Here is a 21,370-nt window from a genome sequence, read left to right on the forward strand (position 1 = left end):
CACATGGAACTCGACGTCTTATGAAATACATTTTGGCAACGTCAAGCTACGCGTTCTTGTAAGCACAGCTGAGCACGCGTACCATCGCGCCATCTGCTCGCGGCACGTTCCTTGAATTCGCGTTACGGAACGTACACGTAACATCTTTATTGCCTGTCACAGATCTTCGAATTTCCCATCCTCCAGAACGCCTCGATCCACGCGAAAAAAAAAAAAGAAGAAACGTATTCGTTTCTATCTCGAGCAATAATTATGCACACGCGTATTCGAGGGTAAAGAAGCAACGAACCGATGGCTAAAAAACGCGGTGGTAATTAATGAAGACGTTAGCTCGCTCCACGGGGGGGTTCGGTGACGTAGAAAAAACCAATAATCCGATAGTCTCCCCGCGAGACGTTGATTTACGAGTGGCGAGTTTCATTACTCTTTCTCGTGCCGGCTAATACCATCGATATATAATACCTTTCTCTTCTTTTCCAGAGGCGAGAAAGAAGAGAGCATAATCAGAAATCTATGATAGAAACGCGGGCAAGCAAAGGAAAAACCAAGCAGGGGAATATAAACTGAAACGTTTTACTTGTGTTGCAGGAGAACGTACGGAAGCCATGCAACGTGACGCCGGATACGTCTCTTCCGGATGTGACGTGAGCCACTGGGCCGGGCTCCTACTTCCGTTCTCGTGGTTTCTAATACTCGCACGAAACAGCCAAACTTTCCTGCAATAGCGCACCACACTCCGACACAGTATTTCACGCGTGTTCCACTCTCTCTTTCTCCCTATCTCTTCCACATTCTCCCATTCTGTCTTTCCACCAAAAGCGGATGGAGAAAGTACCTAGAAATTCGACCAACGACTATTAGATACGTAAGTTAGATACTAGTAGGAATTATCGATAGGAGAGAGGGTAACGAGGGTAACGTCATCCCAATCCGTAATACAATTCCGCTATACCGAAGTTTTCGTTCGAATTTCAAAAGCGAATGTTTCATATATATATTCGCAAAGTGCTTTGCGGAAATATCGAAGGAAAGGATCGATTCTCTTTTTCCCTCCTCCTTTGTTTCGAAGAAATTTTACTTTTTATTCGCGATACTTATTCCATCGTATTGTTCAAAGCAAATAACCGGGACAAGATCGCGTATGAAATAGAAAACGGTGATTTTGCAGATATCCGAATCGATGGAATCGATTACGCACTCTGGTTCAACGAGAGAAACGAGAGAATTATTGAAATACCACGAAGCAACGCTTTGTGTGTGTATATATATATATCTCTACTTTAAAACTACGATGCATCGCGTCGTATTTCTTATATCGAAGATAAAATTCGAATATTTGAATTTGAAAAACGGAGCAAAGCAATAGACGATTTAATCGGGATGATAATATTTTCGAAACTACTCTTCTTTTAAATGTTGCACGAGAGATCGGTCCCTTCCCCTCGAGGGAATTATTAAACGGATCGAGAAAGTATAATCCGAGAGGATAATTCATCGGAAAAATGGTAGTGGGAACGAGGAGATGGTATCGAGATGGAGGAGGAACTGATAAATTTATTTTTTACGTAAATAATTCAGAGAGAGCGAGCCGCAATGGAGCGCTTGATCCCGAAACGGTACGCCTTTTTCGCATGCTCTTACAATTCATGACGCTTCTTTGAGAGTCTCTCTCCAAGTCAATGGGATTAAAGTGGCCGAGCAACGTCAAAGGATGTGCAAGTAATTCGATATCCTGTACATCTTGACTCCGTCAATGCCTCCTCCTCCGTCGGTTCCGGGGAACGGCGTTAATGAAAAATTTTTCCTCCATTCGTAACTCGATCCTCCGCGATACTTTGCTACGTAGCATGGATAATTGGACCTTACTCGCCAGTCAAACCGATTAACTACAATTTTTCTTTAATGGCAATCCATAGAGGATGCGCGACTTTTGCCCATCTCTTCGGAAAATAGATTTATCTGGATGAAAGTTGATCGCTTCCTCGTTACCTTCCTTAATCCTCCTTAAGATTAATTTATCAGCGTACCTTTAACGATGGTATTAAATGTAATATTAACAGTCTTAAATACGCACAATTAGCGGCCACGATTAAGATACTATTTATTATTGTTAACGATACACTCTGAGTAGAAGTTCAATTCATCATCATCATCATCAATACAACGAATCTATCCGTATTATATCGGGTCTATTAAACTTTTAGCTTTTTCACGATTTTCCACGAGACAAGAAAAAAGAAGGGAAAAAAATACTTATACCTTTGGAACGATGTTAAACGAGCTTTGCACGATACATTTCTAAAAATAAAATCTCTTCGAATCGCACAATTCTACTCTACTTTATTTATTACCCCCACCATACCCCTCCCGAGACGAATATCTCCCCGTTGAATCCCGAATAAATATGATGAAGAGAAGTAGACGCAGAGATTAACTTTGAAGCGAAAATTCGAGAGGCGAGTCGAAGCCCCTACGATTCGAAACGAAGGGAACATCTCGACGTTCGAATCCTAGCCGCTTAAAGCTTGAAAAATCGTTTCACGGTTCACGGATTTTCACCGTTCCCGAATACTTTGATGCGTTATGAATTACAAATAACCCTGGGACCGGTGGTTCGCGCAAACGGCGGGGTGACGAACAGATTAAATATTTGATCGTCCGGGGTGAATTGCGAGCGGGAGTGGCGAAGAGATGAGGGGGATGAGGGAAACGCGCCGCCACCCTCGGTCTGTTTTTTTTTTTTTTTTTCACCCTCGGTCAAATACGCGCGTGTCGACTCGTTGTGTAACCCTGTGTGCCCGCTGCCTGGTTTTACACTCCACTACTACTCGCCCCTTTTCACCACATCCCTTTTCCTACTTAACAATGTCCCCGTGACGTTTCAACGCATTCTTCAACACGCGAATACCGGCCCCTGAATACTAATAAAACGGTGGCGCCGTCTCCAGTATTATGGATCGCGTCGCGTCAAAGCTGAATGCCTAGAATAAACGACTTGGACAGTAATAAATCGCGTTTAATTAGTCGAGCGTATAAAAACACGTGGAATTTCTTTTTGTACTGAAATTTTCACGGCAATGAGACGAAACGATGAGGGAGGGAGAGTGAAAAATGAACGAATACAGTTGACCGCGAAGAAAGTCTTCGTACGTTAATTTGAAAAAAAGAAAATATATTCCACTAATCGCGAAGATCCTTTCTTCGCGATGATTCGTGTAAATTTAAACGAATAACTCGTCCCTCGAAAACTTTTATATTCGAATTAAATTAAAAGATTCTTCTTTCTTCATTTCGCAAAAATTAGCAAAAATCATATTCGGGTATTTTTCCAATTTTCTCGAATCGAGTATCTTCCAACCGACCGCAAACTTCCTCCGTCCCAGTTCGGATCGGGTACGAAGTAACAGTATAAAACCGGTTTGCTCGGGAGGGGGGGGGATGTTGGAGAACCGAATTTGTTGAAGTCAGGCAAAAAGTTTGCTTGGTCGTCTTGCACAGGCCAGTGACACTGGAGGGGATGGGTGAAATGGGTATTCGGGGGTGGTACAGAGTTGGGGTTGAACCTGGATGACAAGGCTCACGACCGGAAACAGTTACCACCACCGCAAGCGGCGCGGGCTACTTCAACTGCTACGCCCAACCACCATCGACGCTGTCCGAACTTGAAAAATAATTCAGCACGCAGTAATGTCCTGAATATAAAATTTCTCGGAGAACCAGCCAATTTCGAGGCGGAAAGGGTGGATCCCAGCTTCCGGCGAATTTTCATTTATAAATTCCGAAAACTTCAAGTCGGATCTCGCGTAAAATTGCTTCGGGCACGGGCACGGGGAGGGGGAGGGGGAGGGGGGGAGGGCACAGATGGAAGAGAAGGGGGAGGGGAGGGCGAGTGCGGCTCTTTCGAACGAAGCGGGATACTTTCGGGCGAGAGATTTAACTTTCGAGAGGGTTGAAAAAATAAATGGTCTATAATAATCACCTGTCCCGTTTAATTTTTGAACGGATTGATCAGCAACCGTGAGTGCTCCCCGTTCGAAATCGTATCGTCGATATTTAGGGGTTAATCGTACGAATTAATTAATTCGTTTCGCCTTTCATCATTCGATAAAAAGGAAAAATCTCACTCGATAATATAATTCGCGAGAAGGAGAGAAATATTGTCGTGATTGCCCTCCTCCCCCGAGGAATCGATTATCGAAAGTTATTAATTAATTGAAAAATTCGTATTCGAATACGTGATTACGCGACGGATTGGGGATCGTTCAAGGGTATCCGTTTTTAAAACGACACGAGGGTAAGGATAAAATAACGTTAAATTTACGACGGGTCGTGAATCAACATGCTTTATGATTGTTCGGGTTGCGGATGATAAAGGGCGGGAGAGCGGAGGAGTAGGTAGACCGTAGAGGGTGGAACGAAGGCTCGCGCGATTCGAAGAGCGGCGAGGGTGGATGGCTGGGTGAAAATTGGAAAACTGCATTGTCCGGCCGTTCCACTCCTGCGGGACACATTCGTTAGCGGCATCGTCCACCGGCAATAAATTTCGCGTATCTTCCGCATTCCCGTCTTTCATTCTTGCTCAAATTAAAGATCATCCCGATCCGAAGCGAATACAGCAACAACAACGGGATGCTGATACGCGTATGGTTATATATATATATATATATGTATATATATAAAAAAAAAAAGAAAAAAAAATTGGATCGGACAATGTTTTCGAACATTTTTCGCAAAATGTGCGAAACGAACGTAAATAGAGGATAAAATGAGAATAAAATTTTCGACGAATCGAGGTTATTGTTCGGCGGATGAGAAAATTACAAGGAACCGATAACGCGTGTAATTAATTTTCTCTCTCTCTCTCTCTCTCTCTCTCGTACGGGCGGGCAAATTTTCGATGCGTGTAACTCGCGAATCGAGAGGGAGAAATGACAGTTAATTTTCACCGTCATTTGCCTTGTTACCTGATAAACGAACGAGGGAGGATTGTGTTTCCCATAAAAAATGTTTGTAATCTTGCTCTGTTGACGCACGATTCAATTTCGCCGTAACGAATATAAACAGCGACAAACGAATGCTCTCTTTCCCCCATCGAGCGACCATTCCTCCTCCCGCCCCGCGTCTCTCTCCCTCTTCCGAAATTCGATGGATCCGCGTGAATAGGTAGGAAAAACTGGGCCGATTTAAACCCCACTGGCGGTGCACTCCCCAAATTTGGTTAAGTGACGCGATTTCGATAAAAATTCAATTTACCAAAGTAATCTGCCGTTGGTACGCGAATCGATATTTCCATCAAAAATCGACGGGAATATTGCGTGTCTTGAAATTCGTGTCAACCGGGCAACAATTTGTCGGTTATTATTCGAAGAACAAATAACAAATTTCAAGCGCAATTTTAAACCTTTTAAACCCTTCAAACCATTTTTCTTTTTTTAAAAATCGGTCGTAACGGAATTTAACGACTTGCAAAAGTCCATCGATCGTCGATCCGATCGAAAAGAGGAAGAAAACGAGGATTACTTGGCCGATAAAAGGGTTATAAGGCCATCTTGGATGGTTAACTCGCGATTCCGTTTTACCGTGTAACGAATAGCCAGATTCGAAACGCCTGCACCTCTGCCATCCCCTGTGTCCACCAATCGCACGGCGAAAAGCCGGAATTGCTCTCGACTATCGAAAAACAATTAAACTGGTAAAATATCGGCAAACAGAACTCGATGGCCGACTGATATTTTATCACTCGTAATTCACAGTCGTGTGTCTTTCTTTTAAAAGAAAAAAAAAAAAAAAAAAAAAAAAAAAACTTTCTCTCCTATAGATTACGAAATATTTAACGAGATATCACGAGATTTCTATATATCCGATCTTTTTCTTCTCGAAGAAATCGATCACACTCTAGAGATGAATCGATTCGAATCGAAATCGCATTCGCACGCATTCGTAACGCAATTTCGTATTCTTTTTCGACGAGAGGAGGAGAGAAGTTTTCAATGGATGAAATTGGACAGGGATGGATTGCGTTGCGTCGAACGTTCGTACGTAATCAAGAGAGATTTTAACCGGGATGCAACGATCGAATTCGAAAGGTTGATCGTATGGATCTATCTGTCGAAAGACGACAAGTGGCAAGTACGATTTCAGTTACACGTTTTTCTCTGACCACACTGTGTAAAATTGATCCTTCCACGCGGTGTTCAACGATTTCTCTCTTCGTTTTTTTCGTTTCCTCTCCTCTCTCTCTCTCTCTCTCTTTTTTTTTTCGTCGGGTGTCCGATCCTCCTCTGTTTAGTTGGCGCGTGCACGCCATCTCACCCATCCCCGAATGTCGAGTTTCCACGCGTGGAAATTACCTCGTGTCCCAACTTCCACCGCGTGTCGGACCGATGGAAAGCGAGATTTCCGAGCTGGACACGCTGGATCGTTTTCAACTTTCATCGAGAATTAACGATCGAATCGGATGCTTTTGTCCGACCAATTGTCCAACAATAATTACAGATAAAAATCCAGAGAACGGGATTTCCCGCGCACTAATAATTATCACATTGATTTATTAACTTTAATTAGATCAACTTATCCGTATCGTCGTTGATTTCTTCCTTCCTCCTCCTAAGTCTACAACAACATCTCGAACGGCTCGTGTAATCTATAACAAAAGAAGGTGAAAGTGAGAGACGGGTAGCTAAAAGGGTGTGGAAAAACGTCAAGGGACGTGGAAAAAGTGAAACGAAGAAAGGGGGAAGTTGGGGATGAGGCACGAGCCCGCAACAACCACCAACTCTCTTCTTCCCTTTCTTCCTCCTTTCTTTTTTTTTTTTCCTTCGACGATTCGGGGACGGGCTCGACAGGATCGTGATTGTGATCGAATCCTGCAGGTACCTGAGATCTGCACACGTCGATGTTCACGCCGCGAATAACGTCGAGAGACACTTCGGGGGACCGGTCGATTGTTTTTCGGCGACGGGCAAAATTGATTACTCCGGGGTATCTGGGGAAATATGACGTAATGGTCCTTTGTCGTAAGCGTATTATCCGTCCTCTTCTCTTTTGTATATCTTTTTTTTTTTCCCTTCCCCATCTCCCCCTCCTCTCCTCTTCAACGCGCGAAACCAGACAGTAAGCTTGAGAGATTGAATCTGAAAATGTTTCGAAGAGGAGAAGAATTTGACATTTGCGAGATTAAGTGATACTTCTTGCGGTCGCGTTGCCATTGACGATGATAAATCATCGCCTCGAATTTTCGAACGATGGTTTTCCTCGTATGGTTGGAATTTTTAGGTTGAGTACCATCGATCAACCTTTCTTTTTTTTCCACCCTTCGGCTCTGCTCTCTTTCTCTCCTATTTTTTTTTTTTCCTTCTATTCTCTTTCCCCTGCTCTTTTTTAAATCGTCGATGCTGTTTGGTAACCGTTCGCCGTGCTACTCGTGCAAACAACAAACTCGTTTCCATCGTTGCAACGAGAAATTGCGTCGAACGGTGTGCAAACGCTTGAGTAATTTGCGTATCGCTTCAGCTCGGAGTAACTTCGATAAGGAATGTAGTAAAAAAAAAAAAAAAAAAAGCAAAAAGTGTAGAGAGAGAGAGAAACAAAATAAATTCGCCGTTAGTTGGTAAGATGGAAACACGAGGGAGGGGAAACGAGGGAGAGAACAAAGAGGAGAAAAGAATTAAAAAGAAAAAAAAAAAAAAAAAAAAAGGAAGAATGCTGAGCAACTGCACTGTGATGCTGTGTGATTACAGGTGGAAACGGAACGTGAGATAGAATCGTTTTATATCATCATATTACATTTATTGAAACAGTATTCACGTCGATGAATATCTTTACAGTATAATAAGTCTGTACTCGTTTTGCCGCATTTTTTTACCTCTGCCACTTTGATTCATTTGCTTGACGTTCCACTATATAACATGGTACATTATCGATTATGAATTCCCCGTCCCCCCCCCCTTCCCTGCCCCCCTTTATTCTTTATGTACAATGCGATCTAGGCTTAACTATATAAATTGTGCAACATTTCGTAATTATGCGAGTCGCGGTATATCGATTATCTAGTGACACAATTTAACGTGTAACGTTCCCTCTCGATAATTTTCCGTTTCTTTTCTTTGATTATCAGCGATTGACGCGTGTTTCGAGTGAGCTTTATCGAGTTTTTTGTCTTCTTCCTTTTTTCCCCTTTTTTCTTTTCTTTTTTTTTTTCTCTTTTTTTTTTTCAATCTCGAACGCGAGATCATTATCGATATTACGTGAAACGATGACATCCGGAGTCTCTTATGCGTAACATCGAACCTAGATCGTTATTATAACCGAACATTTCATTTCAAAAGGAACGAGACTCGAAGATGATTTCGAAACAAAGTGAGTAATATTTATTAAAAATTGATGAGGAAAAAAGATCTTTTACTTTTTTTTTTTTTTTAAATTTTACTTTTTACTTTTTTTCTTTTAATCAATAACGACGATTCTCCCATTCTTGTTCCAACATTATTTTAAATCGATTAATTCGTTCGTTAAATCTCTCTGAATTATAATATCATACATACGAATAACATTCCAAATCTGTATATCTATTCGATTCGATTTTGATTTCTCATTCTTTTTCACGTATCATCTCTTTTTTTTCCGTTTTTTTTTTCTTTCTTTCTTTTTTTTTTTTTTTTTTTTTTTTTTTTTTTTTTACTTTAAACAACCGCACTTCTTTAAACCGCTATCCTCACGCTTCAACTTCAAAATATTGTCCTCTCACAACGACATAAATTACCGTATGTATAAACTATACAAGAAGGAATAATATATCATCATATCGCGAACCTTTCCCTCTTTCTCGTCTCCGTGTTGTAAAATCCGTGCAACGTAACACAGTGAATCCAGTTTCTGGCAGTTTTTGTTTTACACCAGGCTGTATATGCACCAGACTCTTTGGCAGTGGTACAACGTTATAAAAAATCTATTTAAACCTATGGTTAAGTCGCGTCTTAACACGCTCTACGTCGTTATGATATCGTTTTCCGTTTACTCGTTTTATTATTATTATTATTATTATTATTATTATTATTATTATTATATATCCGTAATAAATCTACTAATTAAAGTTGCTATCGTCTTGTGTCTTTAGAAGAAGTTCGCGCGTGTATTATCTTCGCGACGAATATCCTGGAAGGAAGAAGGCTGACGACGAATCGACAGAAGAAAAAAAAAAAAAAAAAAAAAAATTTGAATCGACCGAAATTCGAACGAAAATTATTATTTTATCTCGATTTAAAATTCATCTCGTCACTTCGAAATTTCGATGATCCTTATCCCCGATGTTATCAGAGATATTATAATCACCGTATTCCTCGAGTACAGGAACAGAACGTTTTCTTCCTCGTTCGCGCAACGGGGATTAACTATTAGCGATACTCTTACTAATCGTTTACATTTACATTATCCTCGTATTCTTATCTATACACGAGCCCTATGCTTAAATCGCAGTTCGTAGAATTCGTAATTCCTCCTACGCGGTACGGTAAAATTTGTAAATTCCTTCTCGCGGATTAGCGTGATTGCATCGTTTTGATTAGACCAGTTAAACCAGCGACGAGAGTCGATCGTTCGCCAATATACTTTCGATTCGAAATTTTGCGAGAAAATCATTGTTGTCCATTGAAGAAAAAGAAAAAGAAAAAAAAAAAAAAGAAAGAACATGCACCGATCAAACAATCACGTTCCCTGGAAACAGAGTTAGTGAGCAGTTATCGTGAGCAATAACGAATCGACAACGCTTTGTCCCTAGTTCACCAACAATAATTCTCTCTCTCTCCGACGCAAACATATCGAGCGCGACTGATATTAACTCATATCAATCGACAATTTATTCTTCCTATAAAAAAAAAAAAAAAAAAAAAAAGAAAAGAAAAGAAAAAGGACAAATTACGCGTCGATGGAAGAAGAAGAAAAAAAAAGAAACCGTCTATATATCGATCAAGAATCCTCGGCTGAAAACTGTCGGAAAACTGTCCTCGCGAAATTACAGCGATTCCGGAGGCCGACCAATCGGATCTGGGCAAACTCCGACCGACCTAATCCCGTGATCAACGATAACACGGAAAGTTTCATACTTTAAACGTTCGAGACGGAAATCGAAATAGTTCCTTTATGTACATACGTTGCCCAGATCCGCGATTCCCCTATAATTCTCGATCACGTTTTCTCACTGTACAAACGAGGTCGCGACGAAATCGCTATTTATCGAACGAACGATCCTTCTTTCTTCTTCTTCTTCTTTTTTTTTTTCCTTTTCTTTTCTTTTCCTTATATATATATATATACAGTGAAATTTACGCGCTACGTACTCGACACACGAACACAACAACGGATCGATTAATCGATTAATTCGAATCCGATCGTCGGATCGTAAATTTCTGATTTCGAGAAGTCCGTTAGACGAGCTGTTTCACTAGTTTCTCGAAACCGCTTTCTGATAAACACGCTTCGGACACACACTCGTTCATCGATCGCATCAATCAATCATCCGATCTTTAGAAGAGTCAGTCTCGCATCTCGGATTCCTTTAATCGAATTCCTTTTTGCCGGTTTTTTTTTTATCCGAGTTTCGCAGAGGTATACAAATACGAACCTTTTTTTTTTTCTTCCTCCCTTTCCTTCACTCGCGCACATCCCTCCCCTCCCCTACCCCCTCTATCCCTCCCCTCCCCATACGATGGCCGATGAAAAATTGCTAAAGAAACAGTAGAACAGTATGGAACAGTTTATGACGTGGAATGAAAATTTACGGTAAAAACGTACGTGTGCAAAGTCGAGCTCCACTTCCGTGTCACTGCGTTCACCACCACCACCACCACCACCACCACCACTGTGCGTCCAGATCCACTGCACTTTGTTCCAACCCCGTAGGATCCCTTTCCCTCCCTCTCCCCTTCCCCCCATTTAAAACCAGCCCGATGATTTCGCAGCGTTGGCAGCAGCGCCAGTCACGTTTCCATTCTCGCAATTCTCGTGATTTCCGTATGCTTTTCCTAAAGGAAAAGAGACCGCCGCGTTCCTTTCGTTCGCGCTTTTTACCTTTGAACAACAACCATCAACCCTTCCTCCCTTCTCCTTCACCTCCTCCTCCTCCTCCTCCTCCTCCCTTCGGCACCGTACCGGCACCTCACCGTCTCACCGGTTCGAACGAAACGAGCTCGACCAGCCCGTGGCTTCCAAGTCGCACAATTCACAACGATACCGCTCACCTTAGCAGTTTCGAGATCACCAGAGTAAGGGTCGCCGACAAAATGGTGGGCGCGACGCCGCAACTTCCTCCGTGTTGCATCGCAGCCGGATGTTCCCCTGCAACAGAAATCACATCCGTCCCATTCTTCCCAACGACACGCAACATTCGATCGACAATCGAGCAACGATCAACGATCGAAGCGGATCACGAGAGTCGATACGACAATAACGATCGATCAAGATTACGAAACAACAAACGAACGTGTTTGACGAGAGACTCGAGAGCGAGCGAAGCAGCGGAGAAAGCGCGAGAGCCAGCCCAAGCAGCGATTACTATCCACGACCGACGACTATCCACCCCTCCCTCGATTCGACTATTCCCCCTCCGATTTCCATACACACATTCCATATATCCAGACAAATGTTAACGGTGTATCGCGTCGGATGAGCGCGGGCCGGTGCACGGTAATAAAGATAATCAGGAGCGGTGGTGGGCAGGCAACCAACCCTGGCCTTCTCGCGTGTGTACACAGCTTTGCGATTTACGATCGAATGGAAAATCTCGTTCGGCCGGTTTCCAAGGCAGACCTCGGTCCCATCCTGTGGGCGGCAGCAGGAATCGGCATCGGTCGAAAAACGCCGCCGTTCCTCGCCCATCCCTCTCTGCGAGCAGCGCGCGCTCGCGTAATTGCGTTAATGCGCGGATAGTGCGCGCCGCACACCACGGATAATCCTCGCGGCTGTGCGCGCCGGTTTATCGCGAAATAATTGAAATTTGCGGTCAATTTTGCCGAGTAATCAGCCGTGTTTGAAATAACGTCGATGCTATCCCCGCCCTGGCCACGGGGCCCGATTGTAAATTAATTATGCAGACGAACTGCGCGGCATTAATTTTCATCCGTTGTGCCGCGAATCGTTGCCAAGCGGACCGCCGCGAGGATATCGATTTCGACACGCTTCTCGCCGCTCCACGCGTATCGATGGGAAGGAGAGGAGGAGGAGGAGGAGGATAGACGAAATCCGTCCGCCGAATGTCGCGTTCGTCTTTGTGCGCGCGAAAGTAATGCTTGATCGAAATTCCATCGACGGCGCGGCTCGTTTCGACAATCTTGACGCGTGATATAATTAATATTAATTAAATTGTGGTCGGTCGATTATGGTGTCACACGATGGCCTCTGACTCTCGTTTCGAACAGCCCGATCCGACTCTATCCTCGTTCTATCGACGGATCCAATACGATACGAATTCGATTAGACACGCACGATTAGTCGTAGAGACATTGTAGTAACGGTTGGAGATTTCTTCGACACGTTCGAGAATATAATGATTTTTTTTTTATTAACAGCCAATCGATATTCTTCAGAAACGTTTTTCGACCACTTATCGAAAACCAATAACGGATTCCCTTCGTTTCTTGCCACCATCTCGAATAATATATTGTTCGACTCTAAAATTACAATTTCGAATTCGAGCAAAGTTTGTCCGCAACACATCGATTCGATTTCCTTCCCTCCCCCCGATTAACAGACACCTCGTTCGCTCGTAATTTTCACAGACAACTCACGGTCGATCGGGGTAACGCGAGGCCGCGGCGGCAATGAGCCGTACAACGTACGAGGCGAGTGAGTCGTCAAGCGTAGTGACGTGTTTCAATCCAGAGACTTTCTACACGGATGGGCGCGGGACGGGGTGATTGACAGGCTGGATTGGCGAAGTTGCCGCGCAAGATATTGCATGTGTTATCGCGAGTGTTGCCGGCTGACAATAGATCAAAACCAAGTGAGGAACGGGCGCGAGGAGCGGGTCAGGCCGAGTACTTGCGGGAGCGGCCCCAATATACGAGCCTGTCAAACTTTATGACGAGGGATTTCGATGCTTGATGAATGAACAGGCCCCGTCCCTTTTCCGCCGCGCAACCTTCTGCCCGCTCAACCATTCAACTTGCCGCGATACGAACGAGACCATTGTCGGGGAATTTGTCCAACAATCGCGGCGGCGATAGATACATCTTCGACGTCCGCAGTCTCCAGGGAGTGGACGCCAACGGTGGATGGCCACCGTTTCCATGATTTTGTGAAAGTGTCGGTGGAAACACGATGCTCCACCGTTTCCACCATCGTGCATTTCGATGAAGAATCGACACAGGGATTTCGATTGGTGGATCGTTCCGCAAGGAAGGATCGCGAAATTTTCGATAGAGGAGAGAAAAATTGAAGAATCCTTCGATTCTTCGTTCTCGTAATAAAATTCCGCGAAATTCTAATCCGAACGTAGTCCATTTCCTACGAGAATATACAATTCGTTAGAATTCGTTTTCTCTGTTCGTGAAAGTAACGAGGGTAATCGAAGAGAACGATGGAGAAAAAAGTGCGTGAAATAGATATAAAATTCATCGAGAATTTTTTATCGAAGCATCGGATTTCAACGATCTCGTTTCCTTTCGATGAACGGCTACGCTTCTTTAACGGCAGATGTGACGAGAGAACGTTTTCGAAAGGAATCGCGTTAAAATGCTCGCGATTTAAGAAACGCCAGCTGATTTTTCCACGCGATTCTACTCCTTAAATGCGTTTGCTCGAGACGTTTATGGAGAAGCGTGTACATGACGCACCCTCTAACCCGCTACGTTTCAACGAGTCTGCGTTAAATCTCGGAGAGGAAAAAGAAGAAAAACGAAAAAAAAAAAAAAAAGAAAAAAAATACGAAGCACGCTTAGAAACGGGCGCATATCGACGCCACGCGTTGAGAAACCACCTATATATATATATATATATATATATATATATATATGTGTGCGTGTATATATGTATAGGTTTAAAACAGATAGCATCCGGTTGGATATAAAAATAAATCGACGGAATAAAATTTCTCTTCAATCCGGATGAAACGCGAGCCAATAAACGAGCAGGGAAGAGTTTCGATTCTACGCGCAAATTTCCTGGATGAAACGCATTGCTATTTCTTTTTTTTTTCTTTTTTTTTTTTTTTTTTTTTAATACTCTTTTCATCGATGTATACACATATACGTATAATATTCTTAAAACGGATGCATTTCATCAAACCCTTCGTTCGTTCGTAATCGGTTTAATAATAATTAATCGAAATAATTCCACGTTGTAATAACTGAATGGATTATTAACCGAATTTGCTAATTTCGTTATTAATAAACTGTAGTGTATTCCGTATCTCGTACGGAAATACCGAACGCGTATGAATTCGTAATCTAATTCGTGATTTAAAATATCGATACGCGTTTATCGGACAAGATCCGACGGTTGCACGAACGAGATCACGAAAGATCACGAAGGAGAAACAGGATGATGAAACAAAAAAAAGAAAAAAATTTTTTCCCCCTTCCTTAGACATTCCTTCTTAAAGGATAAACAGCGTTACAAGAAGAAGAGTATGGATCAATATTAAGAAACTTGTGTGTCACGGCGCAGCTACGTCTAGGCGCAAGACTGATCGTCGCTCTCGAGTCCCGAAGAAATTAAGTTAAGCCATGACGGAGTGGGACCAGGGGGATGGGGTTGGGAGAGAGAGAGAGAGAGAGAAAGGGGGAGAGAGTCGGTCGAACGAGGGTTGAGGGAATAAAAAGGGCTCTTACCATTCAGCACGTGGACCACCACGCTGGCTGGATTCGCGTTGCTGGGAATGCAGGTGTAATTTCCGCTGTCGGTCAATCTGGCTTGTGTCACCAGAAGTCTGCTCGTCGTCCCGCTTTCCGTCTTCTCCGTCTCCAAGGAAACCCCGCCCCTACGGTGAACGCTGAATTATCAAAGATACTTTGCTTCCGTTCACCGCACACACCTTGTATTACGTTTGTTAAGAAGAAGAAGAAGAAGAAGAAGAAGGAAAGTTGTGCGTCTAAAGCAACTGCCGACTTGCTCGTCTTTTCGTCGTCGCGAGATGCATCGAGACGGCTCGATTTATCCCGACTCTAGATTTCGAAGGGCCGAGTTTTATCCGAGCTTTTTCTCTCGCTCCATTTCCAGATTCGCGAGACGAAAGGATCATTTTCCAACCTTGGTGGGAGAAGACGCATAATTGATGTTCGAATTGTAATAAAATAACTCTTTCGAGTAAATGTAGGAATCTTTATTCCTTTAATTTTTCAGGGATGGTGGAAAAAGAAGGGGGTGCACGTTCGATGCATCTCTTTCTACAAGGTGATAATCGTGACGCAAAAGGGAATCGAACGCGTTGGAAGGGAATAACAGGAGGTTTCTCTCGCCTCGTCTGCCTACATATACCCCGGTTGGCGAGGTCGCGCGTGAAATAGCGCGCGAGGGGTGAGGGTACATTTACGGGGAGAACTCGAGAACTTGATTCTCGTGGCTTGTACCTGGGACTGTCGAAATCCACCACATCTCCTCCGTGATGCCACGAAACGCTGCTGGGCGGTGTACTTTGCACATTAACGGTGCACGTGAGGCTTATCGTGCTACCCTTCTTCACGAAGACGTCTTCCGGACCCAGGATTTTCGCCTGAGCGGCTGCAACACACATCGGAAATCGGCCGCTTTAAACATTCTGCTCTCGATCCCGTTTGAATTTCGTTTATTCCCTCTCTTCTCCCTCCCTCCCTCCTCTCTCTCTCTCTCTCTCTGTTGGAATAATCTTTGCTCTTCAACGCGTTTCAACGCTATCTCGCGAATCTTGCCTCCTCGATTCCTTTCAAACGTTGAAGAAGATGAAGAAACGTCGAATTCGAGACGCGGTTCGATATTCGAAACGATATTGGTGGTTGTACGCAAAGAGGCCCGATATATTCCTCGTGTTTCTCGCGTGAACGTGTTTAGCGGCTACGTGGTAATTAGTGTAATGAACGTATTAACTAGTAAATCACGCGTCTATTTATGGAAACATCGCCATTTAGAATTCCATGAAATTATTTCGAACACCGATCTGGTATAATGGCGCGTAATCGGTTTCGTATTATAAGATCCGGTATCAAATTGCGACGAATAAACTTAAATTCGGTGTGTACGTGTGTATGTAATACCGTATGCAAATGCCGGCGGCCGAGTATCCGCCAAGTTGGTGACTGTGCTCGTGACTAACATTCGAAACGAATTTCGAGCAAGTTTTAATGGAACTTCGAGGCTCGAGGCCGGGCGAAAACGAAAATAAAAAGGGGAAAACCATCCAAGTCGAAACTTACGTTGTTGCCGTGAATATTTTAATTGCCACGGAAGTGAGGCTAGAGCAAGCTAAATCAGGCTTTGTGTACGTAAAGCGCGTTCATCGAAAGTAAATATTAATCACGTTGTACCGTGGATGAAATTTCTAAGAACTTTATTTAACAAAAACAAAAAAAGGGAACAAAGTACTCTGATAACACGTGGTACGTGGTATTTCCATCTGATAATTTCGAACGTTATATTTTCTCTACAATAAAAATTAAATCAATAATTTTTCATCGCGTTCAAATACGAAAGTTATTTTTTTTATCACGAGTTTATTTTCTCATGGAGAATTTCCTTTCTCTGGTATTTTATTGTATCGATGGTTTCGCGAAATAACAAGATTATAGAATTTATAGAAAGAAATCATGATTATTGTTGTAAAGAATAATGGAACGAAATAATATATTCTTCGTCGAAAAATTTTTTTTTTTTTTTTTTACTAATTTTCTACACAATTTTCATTTTATTCATAACAGATTATCGGAATACTCGAACGACGATTCTGTTAAAAAAACAATAATGTTCTTATATTTCAACCACTGGTAGTTATTACTATTATTTCTACGTAGTTTTTGACAATGAATCGAGACCATGCCAAATGCCACGCGAAATACCATTCGTGCCATGATAAATGCACCAAACCTCTCCATTTATATGCTTTTTCTCTCGATGCAATCTCGCATTCTTCGAAATGGGCCACGATTTATCTCGAAACAACAACAACAAAAAAAAAAATCTATTATCTTGCCATTCGATAAAATCAAAATAAATCACTCACTTCCACGGTACATTCTTCAAGAAGATTAAAAAAAGAAAGAAAGAAGGAAAGGAAAAACAAAAAAAAAAAAAAAGAAAAGAAACGAAGAAGACAAACATATACGTATATATATATATATATATATATCTCTATCTTCACACCTTAACTTAAACTAGAAACGATCAAACACCAAAGCGGAAGCATAAGGGAGCGTTGTAACTTTGAACATCCACCGCGAGGCAAGTCGAGCACGCGCCCTCTAATCTCTTTCGTGTATCTCTCGGTCGCATTAGAAACTTCGTCAGACCCGATTATATCCCCCCCGATAATAATTTAGAGGCAATTAGAAAACGCGTGTCGTTGCATACGTGGCTGGATTCTCGAGATCCCCGACGTTCAACGAAAATGGATCCCTCCCCCTCCCCCTCCCCCTCCCAACCCGGTTAAAGTCAGCTCTCGACCAACCCTAGTAAAACAAAACCATCCAGACCGGGAGGGAGGGAGGGAGGGAGAGAGGGACGGATGGATTGAATTAATTAACGTTAAACTGAGGGGGTGGACGAGAACATGCATCGATAGAGCACGAGCCGGCATACACAGGGAGACATGCTTGGGCCACGGGCAGGCAAACAGAGAGAGAAAGAGAGAGAGACAGAGAGAGAGATAGGATAATAGATATATAAGGAAGGCAGGCATCCAGATTGATCTACACACTTGGTCGCAATAAAACGTCTATAGCAGCAAGTTCAACAGCTTGGAAAAGGAATTCTGTTCTTGCGTGATTCTCTAACCTGAGTTGAACGTCCGGTGAATGGCGTTCGGTGTGGTGGTGGCGGGGACAGGGGCACTTTCTGGAACGGGAGGACAGAAAAGATATCGAGTTAATCGATTTTGTCGAGAGATCTACCACGTTGGGCGGGCTTTGGGGGGGGGGGGGCGGCGAGCGAACAGGCGGGGAACTGAACTTGCCACCGAAACCATCGCGATACACATTACTCTCTACATTCGCTTCTCCCCTCGCGTATATCTCGCATAGTATCGTGTCGGTTCGTGTGCATCGTTGTTCATTCATGGCGTCCATTCGTGGCCGCCACCCTTTTTCCACGTCTCTTTCCAGTCACGGAATCATCGTCGGTTTCTTCCGTCGCGATAACAGGTTCGCGGCTCTTTTAGAACGGTACGCGCATTTATCTTGGCCCACGCTTCGTGAATTCTATGCGGGGGGAAAAGTTTGTTTCTCTCTCTCTCTCTCTCTCGGTTTGTCGAGTCTCGGCGAATGATGTATCGCGCATAAACCCACGCGAAACTCTGTGTGTATCGATCGATTCGAATCGAAGGGAGGAGAGAAATTCTCCTCCTCTCTCGAGTTTCGATTAATTCTTTGACCAATTTTAATTACAGGATCGTCGTACAACGCGAAAAAAAAAAAAAAAAGAATCGACGACGATTACCCTTGCGAGGTTGGCGCGCTACGAATGTAATTAATGAACAACGATGTTCGTGCACACGAAGAGGACTCTTCGAAATCACGTGAACAGTTCGCGGAAACAGTTCACGCGACGATGCTCGTGAAGAAGCTATTACTCTAATTACTCGACTATCTCTCGTCTTATATATATATATATATATGCAGGAATTTCGTGTCTGTGATCTTGCAAATCCGGACTTGCGTCGATCGAGAATGAATCATTCGCGATAAAAAGAAAAACCTCCAAGCAGCGTTTAAATTATTCGCCAAATTACTAGGCGAACAACAAATGATATAATTCATCATTGAATTATTATAGACAAATTGCTGCCGATATTATTATCCCGTTATTTGCAATTTGAGAATTTTACGCGCAGACATTGGTATACGTTGTTATTACATTCGTTACAAATCATCGGTCGCGTGATTAATTGCGGGAAAGCAAAATCGTGATCATTAAATCCGTAGACGCGTAAAGAGCTAAATAATTGATGCTCGTCGATACGCGCGGTGGTGGTGGTGAATTGTACCGGTACAATGATAAACAGGCAGAAATAGAAAAATAGAAAAATATAGTAAATAAAACGATATGAACGAATAGCGTTCATCACGGATGCGTGATCATACGGTACACTCGATCGCGATAGAATTCGATCGATTCGATAATGAAAAAACGTATGCACAGATCCATCCGTGTGTTAACAATTGCGCGATTGACAAAAAAAAAAATACTTACGAAAAAAATGAACGAACGAAGGAGGGGGATTATCGTTTTATCGTAATCGATCGGCGATCGTGATTTGGCGATCAGGCTTAACACGCGGGTAGAAACGATGTTCGATAATTCACGAGGACTTTTAATTGACGCCGTAACGCCGGCCACTGTTTGTAATCCGAAGTGTTGTCGTGGCCACGCGGTTGCAACCTGTGCTCGACGTTGACAGGACCATCAATTAGGCGAATTAATTGCGCAACAGAAGTACCAGGAGACGAAATCGACGGCACGTTGCCGAAGGGCCGCACGTTCGGACGGAATGTCACGCGAGACATTGTTATGCGAGACACGGCGAGGGCGGGGTGGTGGGTGGTGAGATGAAAACGTGTGAGAAAAAGATGAGATTGGGGGTGGGGGGGGAGTTCAGTTATCCGAGATATCTCTTCAACGTGTTAACGTCTCACGACGGTGAGAGAGCATGCAAGCGGAAAGCTTCAATCCTTTTTTCTCATGCTTGGTGCGTCATCAAAAGTCACAGGGTCATCGGAAAAAAACGTGTTTTTCCTGATCGATCAGGTGATAGACACGCGTTATACGACATCATAAGCTTTGAAAAATTGTCTCTTGTTCCATCTAGACTCAGATTATTACGCAGGGTATTTATTATACAGCGGTGTAAACGGGAAGTTTGTAGTAGATCGGGAAGACGATCGATCCTTTCGCTGAGATTTGATTCCATACTATTTTCACTTCGCGATTCTTTTTTTTTTTTTTTTCCTTTTGTTAAATTGGACTCGAACATTCGGTGTGGAACGCGTCAAACGCAAAAGGATCAATCGCGGACGTAATAAGGATAACGACGAAATGATAGGAGTTTTACCTTCCACTCTCAAAACGAAGGCTAAATTCATTTTGGGCTCGGTGTTAACCTGGCATTCGTAAACCCCGGCGTCGCGTTGCTGAACGTAATCGATCTTCAACGTCCATTCGTCGGATGCCTCGGGATGCTTCACCGAAAATCTTTCGTCCCCCGTGTACGTATAGATGGACGACGTGAGTATGTGTAAATCCCTTTTACGCATCCAGGATACCTGAAACCAAAATGGCGGCGGATAAGCATCGCTGGAATTTCAAACGAAAATTCTGGGACCGTCGACTTTGCTCCTCCCTAAAATCCCGATATCCCGAGGGAGATGATTCTCTTCCTCGCAGGCAAGCAGGCAGGCAGGCGCACAGGAAATCTTCTCCTCGAAACGAACGAAAAGATTTGTTGCAACGCCACGGATCCGATTCAATCGGCCTCGTTTCGAACGAAATCACGGCAATTTATCCGCGGCAAAGATTAATGGAGTCGAAAGGAATTCTTTTAATTGCGTAATTTTACGGGCCATGATCGATCCCATCCAACGTTCAAGATGGTTCCAATAAATTTTCCATAAAATCGCCAATCGATCTGCCGAACGACGATCGACGAATGACGTTTCCCGCCACGGTGCTAGCCACCGTGAGTGACAAATTACGATGACAAAATGGACAAGGTAAAATGCATATATACGTTCAACGTGTATTTACATATTATAAACTTATTATTATCACTCGTACGTGCAACAACGTTTCCGATGAAGTGCCTATCGATGCAGTTGTTATGCACTAATAACAATCAAATTACTCCGTATATACCGTGTATTTTCGAATGCTGTTATTACATTGCAGCGTAAAAAGATTAACAACATTAAATTGCAATTAAATCGCCCGATTTAATCGTACGAATTATTCCGCATTAATAACTTTATCGAACGTATATTCGAAAAAATATATAATAAAAAAAAAAAGAATCGACAAGTAACGAGCTTTAACGAAAATAATCGGCTAAAGTTATCGAGCTCCGTTTCAACAATTGTCAGAAATTATTGCGCCTCCAATAACTACAGGGTATATATGATCAAAAACGTTAATCGTCAATTACACAGCGATCGAAATTGAAGATTTTATCGCGGCGGTATTCGAACTCGATTTTATCGAGTAA

The 21,370-nt window shown here is 43.0% G+C and overlaps 2 protein-coding genes across 6 annotated transcripts in view; one reads left to right on the plus strand and one right to left on the minus strand.

Annotated features, from left to right (window-relative positions):
• The window catches only part of LOC100867244 (zwei Ig domain protein zig-8), a 90,018-nt gene extending 87,690 nt beyond the window's left edge, over window positions 1-2,328 (plus strand). The window contains exons 8-9 of one of the 3 annotated variants that reach the window (XR_015294164.1): window positions 589-865; window positions 2,205-2,328. Coding sequence is in view for 2 of the 3 variants with exons in the window: in XM_003692597.3 (XP_003692645.1) it covers window positions 589-725 (137 nt within the window). In the remaining variant the exon portion in view is untranslated. Of the gene's footprint in view, window positions 1-480 lie in introns of all 3 variants that reach the window. The other 2 variants (XM_003692597.3, XM_086914338.1) reach the window with 2 other exon arrangements.
• An 8,601-nt stretch (window positions 2,329-10,929) lies between these two features.
• Window positions 10,930-21,370, minus strand: part of LOC100867361 (zwei Ig domain protein zig-8) — a 75,050-nt gene continuing 64,609 nt past the window's right edge. For 2 of the 3 annotated variants that reach the window (XM_086914349.1, XM_086914350.1), the window contains exons 3-6: window positions 20,225-20,435; window positions 15,561-15,711; window positions 14,823-14,983; window positions 10,930-11,331 (exon numbers count right to left, since the gene is read on the minus strand). In XM_086914349.1, the coding sequence (XP_086770475.1) occupies window positions 11,231-11,331; window positions 14,823-14,983; window positions 15,561-15,711; window positions 20,225-20,426 (615 nt within the window). In that variant the 5' untranslated portion in view covers window positions 20,427-20,435 and the 3' untranslated portion in view covers window positions 10,930-11,230. The remainder of the gene's footprint in view (window positions 11,332-14,822; window positions 14,984-15,560; window positions 15,712-20,224; window positions 20,436-21,370) is intronic. The other variant, XM_086914351.1, reaches the window with a different exon arrangement.

This window comes from Apis florea, unplaced genomic scaffold, assembly GCF_048593485.1.
Source record: "Apis florea isolate Af1SG1 unplaced genomic scaffold, ASM4859348v1 contig_3587_pilon, whole genome shotgun sequence".
Lineage (NCBI taxonomy): Eukaryota > Metazoa > Arthropoda > Insecta > Hymenoptera > Apidae > Apis > Apis florea.